The sequence below is a fragment of the Cherax quadricarinatus genome, chromosome 78 (genome assembly GCF_038502225.1).
Source record: "Cherax quadricarinatus isolate ZL_2023a chromosome 78, ASM3850222v1, whole genome shotgun sequence".
Classification (NCBI taxonomy): Eukaryota; Metazoa; Arthropoda; class Malacostraca; order Decapoda; family Parastacidae; genus Cherax; species Cherax quadricarinatus.
In genome coordinates, this window is record NC_091369.1 from 5,600,451 (window position 1) to 5,615,331 (window position 14,881).

At 37.8% G+C, this 14,881-nt stretch overlaps 1 protein-coding gene across 3 annotated transcripts in view; it reads right to left on the reverse strand.

The window, feature by feature from the left end:
* Nucleotides 1-3,930: 3,930 nt before the first annotated feature.
* LOC128701588 (uncharacterized) overlaps nt 3,931-14,881 on the reverse strand; it is a 42,864-nt gene continuing 31,913 nt past the window's right edge. Inside the window, exons 13-15 of one of the 3 annotated variants that reach the window (XM_053795367.2) lie at nt 11,377-11,565; nt 9,974-10,445; nt 3,931-7,311 (exon numbers count right to left, since the gene is read on the reverse strand). In XM_053795367.2, coding sequence (XP_053651342.2) covers nt 5,099-7,311; nt 9,974-10,445; nt 11,377-11,565 — 2,874 coding nt within the window. In that variant the 3' untranslated portion in view covers nt 3,931-5,098. The remainder of the gene's footprint in view (nt 7,312-9,973; nt 10,446-11,376; nt 11,566-14,881) is intronic. The other 2 variants (XM_053795369.2, XM_053795368.2) reach the window with 2 other exon arrangements.

The following is a 14,881-nucleotide window of genomic DNA, read 5'->3' on the forward strand; positions in this document are numbered from 1 at the left end:
ACAATTTAGTGAAGTCATCTGTAATGCCTCTGTCACTGCCCATCAGACGGCAAGGTTAGCAGACAGGAATTGGCCCATGGACAGTAACACAGACATTACACTGGTTAAAGAGATGCTGCTGAGAGCACCCAGACCTTAGGGGAAGACAATTCTGTCTTTGTCCAGTCATTTCTTGCAAAGTCGACCCAGATGTCCGTCCCCCTGTATTGAGAGATCAGAAAGCGCACTGAAAGGCAGATTCCAACCATGGACATGGAAGCCTCAGTAAGAGGTCTTGAAACTACGTCCATGTTTTAGTTTTAGGTTAGTGATGTATTTCTTGCTTGCACTTCACAGGAAACATAGTTTCAAAATTGTATTAATGGCTGCAGTCAGCCTGTGGTAGGACAGACTACAGCATGGCACCTTGGTGGGGCCTTTAAACCCATGAGGGTTCACTGGCAATTTGGGAATGAAGGCAGTCTGATTAGGTGAAGAAGGGTGAGATGCTCTATTCTTTGGATCAGAGCACTACTAGTTCAAGGCATCTCAACTTTGGGATGATGTGCCAATACTGCACACTATACTTTTTGTACTGAAGTTTTGCTTTGCAAGTCTGCTCCACTCCCCATGGGCCATTGAGTGAAAAGTCTCATTAAACATCTAGTTGTAGTACATATCTTAATATAATTATCAGCATTAAATACCATTTCTTATCTATTCATCGTTTACAAATTCAGGGACTTTGTCGGCACTTAATAAAGCCCAGTGGATAAACGCTCTGTAAATAAGATTTTGCCAAGTGTCCTCTCCACTCATTACATGGCTGCAAGGAAGACCATGTGTAACATCCAGCTTTGCTAGCGAGTTATATTTATAGAAAGTGCTATATTTACGAAGTCCTAATAGCTAGTAGATAGTTGGTAATCAAGTTTAACCAATTTTCTATACTTAATCATGGGATTATAATCAGAAAATATAAATGTTTCAATGTTCATCTAGGAGGATATTTGTATGTGGGGATGAGCTAAATCAGTATAGTAATACAGCCTCAGGAAATGAGTCAATCAGATTCATCCATGGAGAAGTTAATTAGTTATCATTACCTATAATGAAAACCAGTGAGTGATAATTGGGTGGTGCATAATGGATCAATAGGTTTTGTTGTAGAAGATGTGTGAGAGAATACCTAAACCCCCGGTGTCAGCGTGAGAACTACAGGTAATCAGTTTACTCCAGAGAAGCGTGGCTCTAATTTATGGATCAGATCTCATCACCAGTCAAGAAAATTTATCATTTGACAAGAACACCCAGTTACTATCAGGCCTTTTCAATAAATGAAACATGGCAAAATTTCTTTTATATAATATATATTATTGGTGACCCAGTGTGCCTTATTTCCTGCTGATGTTAACAACACTGCTGTGGATTTTTACTGAGTAGTATGGTGGCAGTGGAGGCGGCGGAGTGTGCTTTCCGACATGAGAAATTCTTGCAATGGGCCCTGCAGATATGAAACCTGAACCAGTGTGGAAGGTTGCTGCCTCAGTCAGAACGGGGTGGTGTGCTTGACCTTGGGTTCCTGCAGCACTTCTCATAGCTTATGGAGGTCAGTAAATATCATTTGTGTCATTCATCCAGCTAGTATGTTGGCTGCAATTTTTATTTAGTATGAATAGAGACACTTCACCTTTAAATTATGGATCAACATTATAGTTTAGTTGCACCAAGGTTTAAGCTGTTACTCAGAAAAATTGCAAATAGATATTAATGAGTCATTGGAGGTGCTAAACCTGAAGTTGTATAGCACAAAGAGACAGAAGTAATCAGGTTTGATTCCAAGAGGGAATGAGACCTCAATTCCTTATTTATTCCCTTCACAGTATCTAAACACACTCCACCTGAAGATCCACAGAGCCACTTGAAGTTGTGACAATGTTGTACAGCGCAGGATGCATGAAAGCTATATTTTAGTACAGAGGCTAGATGATTATGAGAATAACTATATTCAAGTATGTTTTCATTTTTGATGTTGTATTACATTTGAAAATATCAATTATATTTGTTGATTGTTGGCCAGATTAATTTGCTTTACGGATGCAGGCTAAGGGCTGATATAGACCACCACCACAGTCATGCTCAGTCAGCACATGTTCAGTGCACTAGTAGGCTGCCTTATAAACACAAAATAAAATATTATGATAGCAGCCCCTCAGTGTGAACTTATCCATGTACTTTTGATACAAAAGATTTATTATTTGACCACATGTCTCTTTGTAAAATATTGCTCATTGATTCATCAAAATTATTTTTATTACACTGATTGAGAAATATTAACCCGTAAACGGTTCAAACGTATATATACGTTTTTTCAACATTTGAAAGTATGTAAAAAAAGTAATCTTTTTTTTTTTTTACATTTGAAAATGTGTAAAAACTTTGATCTACTTTTTTTTTGTTATATTTGAAAATATGTAAAAAAAACGTAGATCTACTTTTGGAGCACTACACGTGAACGTAGATCTGCCTGGACAGTTTATGGGTTAAATAAAAAAAGAAGCATAAAGAGCCTAGGGAATCTGATTTTATCAAAGAAAAGGAAAGGTAGCTCCAATTCTTTGGATCAAGAGCTCTTCACCAGAATCACAGCAGCTTTGGAAAGGAGTCTCATTAATAAATTTGCTGCCAATCTTATTATTGGTAGATAGTTATATTTTATTAATGGGAAAGCATTAAATCCATAAGTCATACAGTGCCTGAGGAAGTAATTGGGTTCAATCCAAAGGTAGGGCAGCTTCAGTTCCTTGGATGAAAAGCTTTTTCTGGCATCAAGGTACCTTACCCCCCTTGAAGGACATACCTTACTTGCCTAGCCTGCAGAGAAGTTTTAAATTAGTGAGATTTTTACCTTGTTTTGCTGTGCAGCAAAAATGCTGGCAACACCAGTATCCTATATTTATTTTCTTCTACAACACTGAGTGAAAACGCTAAACAATAGGAAATGAAAATTAAAATAACGTATGTGCAGACTGTGTGTATGATGTTCCAGCCACAGTATTGCCTTTTTATTAACTGAAAAAAGTTTTGTATGAGCAAAGTTTTTGCTTGTATAAGATGATCTACACTAACACAGGATAGTATGAGGCTACACAACCACCTTTCCTACAGGATGACCTTAAATGGCTGTAGAAGAATCTGGATTGGCTAGATGAGGACCTTGAAAGGCTCAAGAATAGTCATAAGTGTTTACTAAGATTATAATATTCACAGGTTACAGTTATACCCACTAAGGAATCATAAAAATATAATCACACTAAGCGCTAAACTCAAAAAAGTCATTAAGGATCATAAAATGCCCGGAGAAGAGATTGGGGGCCATAAAGCTTTATCCAAGGAAGGAGAAAGGGAAGTGCAAATTCCTTGGGTAAAGAGCCCTTAACCAGCATCAAGGCACTGCACCTTGAAAGGTGGCTATTAAGTTTCAACACAGCAAGTACAGTACAACTTAAGGAAGGTACTTATTAAAGAAAGGAGATAATCAGATTTGATCCAATGAAAGTAATTCCCACAGGAAGCCTTTAGCATCAATGTTACATTTCATACCTACATTGTCTATTTCTCATGAACAAAAATTACAACTCGGGATACAAAAAAGCAGTTACATTGGTCACTCATTTATTAGCGGCATAAGCCTTTGAAGACCAAATACTCTTCTACATAAAAATGAGTTCTAGATTCTGAAATTCTAAGCATTATTAACAAGGCTGCTCCTCTGCAATGATAGGCAGCCATGCAGGGAGCAAGATCCATTCTTCCTATCCTCACACAACTTAAGAACTTAATCATGTCCTATCGCACATCAACTTTACAATTTACTGTTACGTCTACCCTCAAAATGTACAGTTAAATAGCACTACTTACCATAAAATCTGACAACTGATATACAGAATTCCTATCTTCACAAAGAAAAAAAAAAAAAAAAAATACCCTTCATGCTTTCTAGCAAGCATGTAAACTTTCTGTAAGTACATACCATGGTGCCAAATTTACCTTACTCTAATACATGGTTCATACTACAGTCTTAGTTTAACTATAGCTTCGGCATATGTAACAGCATTTTTTAGATGACATAATACTGAATCATTCATCTGACAAGCACACCATCTGCAATGTTCACAGCCAATCACGTTAATAACAAAGTTGTACAAGGACAGGTGATACAGTAATTAACCTCGCATATCAACATCAAAGATTTCCTTGTTATAAGAGATTAAATCTGGATTACACAGCAAGCAATCACTCGCAGAAAATGAAATTAATCTACATTTAATGACTGATGGAAAATGATAATGAATGAAATTAACTAAATATCAACATTATCTGACTATTAATGTATGTTATGTGGATGACAATAATATAACAAGATAAAAACCTAGTAATATCACCTAAGACAGTGTGACAGACTGCCGTAATCATAATATACAATATTAGGTATCATCTTGTCTAAATTGTAAGGTAAAGAAAATGAATGCTGAAGCACCAATTATGTGATGCAGTTTTCAGAAGCATGGTCTTTGATGCATGAAGAAGCACTCTTCAGCATACAAAACAGCCTCAGCAACATTTTAAAACATGCTTTTCTGGAGTATTAAAGACATGATTGTAGCAAAATAAGAAACACATCCTTTGTCAATGAAGACAAATCTTAGCAATGCAAAAGCCATATTCTGCCATATAAAAACTTATTTAATGCAACAAAGGACAATGCTCTCCAACACATATTTCATATGCAGTAAATTGAAGAAACATGCAGTTTACATGTGTATCAAAAACTGATGCATTGTCTTACCAATTAAAGATTCTTTGGGGGTTAAAAGACACATTAGGTTTCTTGAAACTTAGGATAAAAAAAAAAATTTAGGCATGCAAATGCTAAAAAATAGGTGCAGAATAGTATTGAATTTTCTTCATATTAGGCAAGAAAGAAAGGCTAACAATGAACACAACCATTCTTATTTAAAAATGGATTTTTTTTTAACTGCACTGGTAATTCAAAATATATAATTCCTTGAAAATGCTATTTAAAATCAATTTTGCTTCACAATTGTTACAATACATATTACAGATTTACATTACAAGGCCTTTTCTTAATCATTATGTCCTTAACATTGAAATTTACTTTGGGTTTTTCCCCAGAGTACCGAGGAACATTATTAAAGCAGAAGCGCTTGAAGGCTTCTACATCTCTCTCCGTTTCATCTAGCTCACCTTCTGCCACATCCTTTGGAGTAAACACACTGTCAATAGTAGTCATGTCCTCAAGATGACCTTTCTTACCTTTCTTGTTCTTTTTCTTCTTACTTAAGTTTTTCTTGTCATCATCCCCACCCACACATTGATCATGAATATGCTCACCTAAAACATTGCCATTGAATGTATTATAGCTCATTTTGGCTAAGGTGTTCGCATTAGCTGCAAGATACTGAGCATAACGTGCCTCGTGGGCAATATCCTGAGGAACGTATCCCACTTTCCCAGCGAAGTTCCCAAAGCTATTATTTAATTTGTGGTTTTTATTAACATTTTGTGATTCGTGCATTTGTCTTGCCTGTTGCTGATACGGCTGGTGAAAATTTTGCTGTTGTTGCTGTTTCTGTTGTAGCGGTCCCGGTTGTTGCTGCTGCTTTTGTTGCCTCTGCTGCTGTTGATTTTGTTTTGGTTGATGCTGACTCAATTTCTGTTGTTGATGCTGCTGACTTAGTTTTAATGGCTGTTGCTGAGGTGGCTGCTGCTGTTGCTGGTGATTCTGTTTCTGCTGCTGTAGAGTCTGCTTTGGCTGTTGAAGTTGTTTTTGTTGCTTAAGCTGAAACTGTTGTTTATCATGCATCTGCTGCTTTTGTTGAGCTAACTGCCGTGTTTGTGCTTGCTGTTGTATTTGTTGCTGTTGCAATTGTTGCTGCTGCTTAACCTTACCATTCTGAGTACAAGAATTTGCATTTTTAACTGACTGGTTAGTAATGTTTTGAAGCATAGTTTCTTTGCTATTCTGTTTATTGCTTTTATTGAGTTGCCTCACAACATCAGGCTGCTGTTTTGGTTTTTGCTGCTGAATTTCTTGGGTCTTCTGTGTTAATTTATTGTTTTTAGTGGCTTGTGGACAACTTTGTTTGATACAATTGCTCTGAACAACTGGTTGCTTACAATTTTCTTTTGGTTTCTGATTCTTTTTACTTTGGTTCTTAGTACCCTGTAACTGACGTTGTACTACATCAGGCTGTTTGGCCCACTTCCCAGTTGCTATGTTGTACATTTGATCCATTAGTTCATCCTCTTCTCTCTGTTTCTGCTCCTCCCTTTCTTTTTCCTCCTGCAATTCCTTCTTCTTCTTTTTAAATTTCTTTTTTTGAGTCATATTGAGGGTACTGGGATCAATTAGTCCCTTTACGGCCATCATGACTCTCTCGTCAGACGATATCTCTCGTTTCGAAGAACTACTGCTAGGAACGGGACTTGCACCCAGAAAACTGTTGTTGGTGTCTACAACAATAACATTATCTTTATCTGGATAGTTTCCAGAACCATCTACAGCACTATTCCAACTTAAACCAGGGGCATGTGACCTACCATATGGCTTGGATATAGAGTTTTCTTGAGTAGTAGAGAAACCTTGTACAATTGGATTTGGATACACATTAGGATTGGGCAAAAATGGCTGTGAGAAAGCACCTCCCATATTATTGGAAATCGTGACCATGCCTGGTTGACCTTCTACTTTGTTAATGGTTACCCCTGGTGGAAGGTTGAAAGACTGAGCCATATCATCACCATCATATACAACAGCTGACACAGCACTGTTGTTACTGCCGATTTTATTACTACCACTTTTAGTATTGCTAGGATTGGGAGCATTACCTCCTTTATTCTTCCTCTTGCTTTTCTTTGTATTATTTGATGGATTATTTTGCTGTTGCTGCTGTTGCCTCAGAAGTTCCTCTTGCTGTCGCTGAAGGGCTAACTGCTGCTGATGAATATGCTCTTGTTGCTGCCGAAGGATCTCTTGTTGTTTCTGCAGCTCCAGCTGTTGCAATTGACCTTTCTGCTGCTCCTGCATCTGCTCTTGCTGCTTGCGAAGTCGCTGCCTCTCTTTTTTCTGCCTTTTCTTGAATTTTTTTACTTCTTCTGGGTCTAATCCCTCAGGCACTTTTGGTTCATTTGGGACAGGCTGTGGCTGAGCTGGAAGGCGAGACTGAGGTTGAAACTGAGGTTGAGATTGTAACCGGTTTCCTCCCTTTTTAATGCCCTGTCCAGAGTGGCCTCCATTACCAGATACTGCTGCAAGAAGGGAAAGTATGTGATTAACTTCTCTCTCCTCTTACCCAAAATACTGTTCATAAATATGAACATATTCTGAAAGAGAATGCACATACTGTTAACCCACCCCTGTAACATTTCTAAACAGAATACTTTTTGGAGAAAGTACATCTGAATATTGTAATCTCAAAGCCAACAGAGCAAAACATTAACTATCTTCCAATGAACACTTCGGAATGGATGAATCATAACTTTTTTTTTTCAGTCAAAGGTATAAAACAAGTTAAAAGTAAAACAAGTTAAAAGTAAGTCTATGCCTGGACTTTAAAATGCATAATTTATAGGGCTCTTTTCATTACATATAAATTCTCAAAATATATACAGTATGTATTGCATAGTGAAGTTACTCTAGTAATTTTAAATAATCTTTATAACTATATGGGTAAATTTCAATGGTATAACTGTACATAGGAATAAAATAAAAAATAGCCCATTAATGTTAAACATGGTGCAATTGTTGCTATAGTTCTATCAATGTTAAACATCATATTTATACAGTAATCTGAATACTGCAAATTTTAAGTTTTTTAGAAAATCTAAATTTAGTTCAACCCAAAATATTGTGCATAATATGGACTTTGTAATACAACATTGTTTTCCAGTCTTTAACCCTATGGCTGTTTCAGCCGTATATATACGTCTTATGAGCCAATGTTTTTGATGCATTAATACACCAAAATTCTAGCGGCTTCAAATCAAGCAGAAGAAAGCTGGTAGGTCCACATGTGAGAGAATGGGTCTGTGTGGTTAATGTGCACAGTACAAAAAAAATCCTGCAGCACGCAGTGCATAATGAGAAAAAAACTTCAACCTTGTTTTTGGATTAAAATGCCGACTTTGAGGTGTATTTTCGTATAGTATTTATGGTTGTACTCTCGTGTACTTGGTCTCATTCAACAGAATGAAAGAATATTACAGAAATAGAGATGATTTTGACTGGTTTCATGATGAAAAAGACCTTGAAATTGAGCTCAAAGTAGCGGAAATGTTCAATTTTTGCCAATGTTCAAGAGTAAACAAATCACGCCACACGTCCAATACATGTCAACTGGTGAGTCTAATATTCTTTCACAAGGGCGCTGATAATATTTATAGCATTTTTACAATAATGCAGTAGGCTGCATAACAGTAAATCTTCTAGTTTTTGTGGGAATAAAAATTCAAAATGGAAAGCAAGAGTAATATAAGAAGGGCCTGGAGAAGTGACTAATGAACAGAGAAAACGTTATTACAGTGCCAGGAATGTATCTTGTTTATTCTGGACCCTATTTTGAAATTGGTATCTTTTTTAATTTGCGTGAAATTGGCCAAACTGCCAATTTCTGACCACTTTAAAAGAAATAGCTACGAGTTTGATCAGCTGGAACAAAGGAATTGGCCGAAAATAGGGCTCAAAGTGGGCGAAATCGCCAATGCGTATATATTGCATTGGCATTTCATACTTTTGGTGTCATTACCATCGGGAAAAGTTTCTCTATCATTTCATAAGAATTTTTTTTTTTTAATATTTTGCGACACTGAGAGACATTTCAGGATTTGGGGTGGCGAGAGTCAAAGGGTTAAAAAATATCATGCCTAATTTGTATTGTATTTACTGTGGGCAAGGGGCTTGGACTTCCAGCAAGCGTGCGTGAGCGTGTTAGATAGGATTGAATGGAGACGAATGGTACTTGGGACCTGACGATCTGTTGGAGTGTGAGCAGGGTAATATTTAGTGAAGGGATTCAGGGAAACCGGTTTTTTCATATAGTCGGACTTGAGTCCTGGAAATGGGAAGTACAATGCCTGCACTTTAAAGGAGGGGTTTGGGATATTGGCAGTTTGGAGGGATATGTTGTGTATCTTTATACGTATATGCTTCTAAACTGTTGTATCCTGAGCACCTCTGCAAAAACAGTGATTATGTGTGAGTGTGGTGAAAGTGTTGAATGATGATGAAAGCATTTTCTTTTTGGGGATTTTCTTTCTTTTTTGGGTCACCCTGCCTCGGTGGGAGACGGCCAACTTGAAAAAAAAAAAAAATTGTAATTTAGCTAATTGTTTTTATGTTCAAGCAAACACAAAAAACAGGTCATCTTGTGTAAAGTTAGTGAAAGTCAATGTGGGAGAGCAAAAAATAAGATTCTAGATAAATGGTTCAGAGAACCAACAGGATGAAGAATTAGATATTTGTGCAACACTTGGGTATCTTTACTGTGGAAAAGTTTTGTACACCCGTAGCTTCCTAAATCCAACATAGAGAAAAATGGTTGAAGATGAGTAGTAGTTTGAGGTACTCAATCCCTTAGCCTGGTGTCGATGTGATCAATCATATCGACTCCAGGCTGAGGGACTGATTACCTCAAACTCCTCATGATCTTCAGCCCTTTTTCTCTGTATCGGACTGAGAAAGCCACTGTTTGGCAAAATGTTTCCACAATAAAGATACCCAAGTGTTGCACAACTGTCTAATTCATCAAAAAATAAGATTGAAAGAGGGTAATAATCAATTACAGTATCAAAAAGTAACATCTTGAATGCATAACATATTTATAAGAATGTAAACACTACACTACACTGCATTACAAGATGCATATATGTAATAAATAAAATAATACTAAAAATTCTACAGTGAAGACCTCACCTTGTCCATTTACCAACTTGAAAAGTACTTTGTCCTTTTCTGGCTGATCACCTTTGAGTGTGATGGTGACAGTTGGCTCAGAGTTGTTGGGATCCATCACTCTTCTAATAGTTACCATCTGTGACCCTTTATCTTTTTCTTTAGTTGTTGTATCCATTCCCTTTAATATATTACTTAAACTACTAGGGCCACTTAGAGGAGGAGGATTAGTAACTGTTTCTTTATTATTAAATGAAGTGGGTTTAGCTGCCAGTGGTGGAGTTGGTACTGAGGCCTGCCTACTGGACTGTGAAAGCTGGTGACTTTGTTGACTTGACTGCCGATAAGGGTGCAGAATGGTCCTTGAAGTAGAATGAGGTTGTGATGGAGATTCTGTGGAGCTCTGAGCAAGAGATGGTACTAGTTTTGCTGAAAGAGGTTTTCCCTTGTCCATGGAACTAGGGGAAGGTTCTCGTGGCCGCTGGGAAGCCACCTGAAATGCATTATTCATGACATAATAAAATAATACTATTTTTCTTAACCTACCAGCTGTCTCCCACCAAGGTAGGGTGACCCAATAAAGAAGAAACACTTTCACCATCACTGTCTAGCCAGAGGCATGCTGATACTACAGCTCAGATGCCTTTCCAAACTATTATATCCCAACCCCACCTTCAGAGTGTAGATATGAAATATACTTTTAAAATATTAAGAAATTACAAGAGAATGTAAAGGGGAGTTCATTAATATATAGTGCTGTGCTCAAGCAGTATCACCCAGAATTCTGATCCAATAGGCATAATGAAAAGAGTGCCTTTGATTTGACAAACTAAGTCAACAGATTAACCCTTAAACTGTCCAAACGTAGATCTACGTTTGCACACACAGCACTCCAACCTTAATTTTCTCCATAAGAAACAATGTAAAAAACGTAGATCTACATTCAGAGCGCTACACAAGCAAACGTAGGTCTACGTTTGGACAGTTTAAGGGTTAATCTGTTGACTTAGTTTGTCAAATCAAAGGCACTCTTTCCATTATGCCTAGTGGATCAGAATTCTGGGTGATACTGCTTGAGCACAGGGTTAATATAAGTGAGAATAAGAAGTTATATGTACTTCACCCATCCTTTTTACTCTAGAAACAAAGCTGAAAATAAAATACGTTTTTTTTATTATTATTATCACACCGGCCGAGTCCCACCAAGGCAGGGTGGCCCGAAAAAGAAAAACTTTCACCATCATTCACTCCATCACTGTCTTGCCAGAAGGGTGATGGAGTGAATGATGGTGAAAGTTTTTCTTTTTCGGGCCACCCTGCCTTGGTGGGAATCGGCCGGTGTGATAATAATAATAAAAAAAACGTATTTTATTTTATTTACGTAACAAATGCAATTATAATTTAATAGAAGTGTGAAAACATACTTGTGGAGTTGCAGGAGTTCGTGAAGTTTGCTGGCCAGGGCGGACTACTGTTATGGTCACATCTGGCGCTCTTCGTCTAAGCTCTGCTAAAGGCCCATCTTCTTCAACATCATCACCATCATCTTCCTTCTCATCAAAATCCTCCTCCTCATCACCCTCATCCTCCTCCTCTTCTCTTCTAATTGCCATCTAGGTAATCAAGATTCTTTGTCAGTATCATACTTTTATTTAATTAATACTTGTCCAATTCCTCAATAAACCATAATAATCACAAAGTTTACTGAGTATACCAGGAAAAGTGTACGGTAGGGTTATAATTGAAAGAATTAGAGGTAAGACAGAATGTAGGATTGCGGATGAGCAAGGAGGTTTCAGAGTGGGTAGGGGATGTGTAGATCAAGTGTTTACATTGAAGCATATATGTGAACAGTATTTAGATAAAGGTAGGGAACTTTTTATTGCATTTATGGATTTAGAAAAGGCATATGATAGAGTGGATAGAGGAGCAATGTGGCAGATGTTGCAAGTATATGGAATAGGTGGTAAGTTATTAAATGCTGTAAAGAGTTTTTATGAGGACAGTGAGGCTCAGGTTAGGGTGTGTAGAAGAGAGGGAGACTACTTCCCGGTAAAAGTAGGTCTTAGACAGGGATGTGTAATGTCACCATGGTTGTTTAATATATTTATAGATGGGGTTGTAAAGGAAGTAAATGCTAGGGTGTTCAGGAGAAGGGTGGGATTAAATTTTGGGGAATCGAATTCAAAATGGGAATTGACACAGTTACTTTTTGCTGATGATACTGTGCTTATGGGAGATTCTAAAGAAAAATTGCAAAGGTTAGTGGATGAGTTTGGGAATGTGTGTAAAGGTAGAAAGTTGAAAGTGAACATAGAAAAGAGTAAGGTAATGAGGGTATCAAATGATTTAGATAAAGAAAAATTGGATATCAAATTGGGGAGGAGGAGTATGGAAGAAGTGAATGTTTTCAGATACTTGGGAGTTGACGTGTCGGCAGATAGATTTATGAAGGATGAGGTTAATCATAGAATTGATGAGGGAAAAAAGGCGAGTGGTGCGTTGAGGTATATGTGGAGTCAAAAAACGTTATCTATGGAGGCAAAGAAGGGAATGTATGAAAGTATAGTAGTACCAACACTCCTATATGGGTGTGAAGCTTGGGTGGTAAATGCAGCAGCGAGGAGACGGTTGGAGGCAGTGGAGATGTCCTGTTTAAGGGCAATGTGTGGTGTAAATATTATGCAGAAAATTCGGAGTGTGGAAATTAGGAAAAGGTGTAGAGTTAATAAAAGTATCAGTCAGAGGGCAGAAGAGGGGTTGTTGAGGTGGTTTGGTCATTTAGAGAGAATGGATCAAAGTAGAATGACATGGAAAGCATATAAATCTATAGGGGAAGGAAGGAGGGGTAGGGGTCGTCCTCGAAAGGGTTGGAGAGAGGGGGTAAAGGAGGTTTTGTGGGCAAGGGGCTTGGACTTCCAGCAAGCGTGCGTGAGCGTGTTAGATAGGCGTGAATGGAGACGAATGGTACTTGGGACCTGACAATCTGTTGGAGTGTGAGCAGGGTAATATTTAGTGAAGGGATTCAGGGAAACCGGTTATTTTCATATAGTCGGACTTGAGTCCTGGAAATGGGAAGTACAATGCCTGCACTTTAAAGGAGGGGTTTGGGATATTGGCAGTTTGGAGGGATATGTTGTGTATCTTTATATGTGTATGCTTCTAAACTGTTGTATTCTGAGCACCTCTGCAAAAACAGTGATAATGTGCGAGTGTGGTGAAAGTGTTGAATGATGAAACGGCCGACTTGTTGAGAAAAAAAAAAAAAATCACAAAGCCTATCTATTCAGATTAAATTATCCTTTATGGCAAAATTTTATACAAAGCAGCTTTCTACATATCACTGTATACCAGTTTCTGAGAGAGACTATATATATTACAAGTCTCCTTATAATATAATTTAAATTTCCCATCATACGCCAATGCTAACTGAACAGTCTTCCATTAGCATTGTCAATTTTTAAATATTGCAAAACTTTGCCTGCTTCAAACAATTTTTTTTTTTTTTTTTAACAAGTCGGCCGTCTCCCACCGAGGCAGGGTGACCCAAAAAAGAAAGAAAATCCCCAAAAAGAAAATACTTTCATCATCATTCAACATTTTCACCTCACTCACACATAATCACTGTTTTTGCAGAGGTGCTCAGAACACAACAGCTTAGAAACATATACCTATGAAGATACACAAACATATCCCTCCAAACTGCTAATATCCTGAACCCCTTCTTTAGAGTGCAGGCATTGTACTTCCCATTTCCAGGACTCGAAGTACATACAGCCTCTCCTCACTTAGCGACATAATCGTTTACCAATGACTCTTGATTTACGAAGGGCATACCTAAATAATGTATATTAGAGCTGATTTCCTCTATTCTGTTTATTACAATATACAGTACACTACTGTATAAACATTTAAAAATACACTATAAATAGTGCAAAGACGACATTAAAACAATATCAAGATGGTTGACACAAACCCTCTACCATTATAGTATTGCTTCGTGCTTAGCAACAAATTCATTTACTGACATGGTCTTAGGAACAGAACTCTGTCATTAAGTGAGGAGAGGCTGTAATTAACTCTTTCTTTAACATGCTGGCCATCTTCCACAGAGGCAGGGTGACCCAAAAAAGAAACACTTTCACCATCAATTCACACTATCACTGTCTTGCCAGAGACACGCAGATACAAGAGTTTAGATGTACTGTAACTCTAAACAGCAGATATCCCAAACCCCTCCTTTAGAGTGCAGATATTGTACTTCCCACTTCTAGGACTTAAGTCCAGCTAATTTTTTTTTTTTTTTTTTTTTTTTTTAAACAAGTCGGTCGTCTCCCACCGAGGCAGGGTGACCCACAAAAAAGAAAGAAAATCCCCAAAAAGAAAATACTTTCATCATCATTCAACACTTTCACCACACTCACACATTATCACTGCTTTTGCAGAGGTGCTCAGAATATAACAGTTTAGAAGCATATACGTATAGAGATACACAACATATCCCTCCAAACTGCCAATATCCCAAACCCCTCCTTTAAAGTGCAGGCATTGTACTTCCCATTTCCAGGACTCAAGTCCGACTATATGAAAATAACCGGTTTCCCTGAATCCCTTCACTAAATATTACCCTGCTCACACTCCAACAGATCGTCAGGTCCCAAGTATCATTCGTCTCCATTCACTCCTATCTAACACGCTCATGCACGCTTGCTGGAAGTCCAAGCCCCTCACCCACAAAACCTCCTTTACCCCCTCTTTCCAACCCTTTCGAGGACGACCCCTACCCCTCTTTCCTTCCCCTATAGATTTATATGCTTTCCATGTCATTCTACTTTGATTCATTCTCTCTAAATGACCAAACCACCTCAACAACCCCTCTTCTGCCCTCTGACTAATGCTTTTATTAACTCCACACCTTCTCCTAATTTC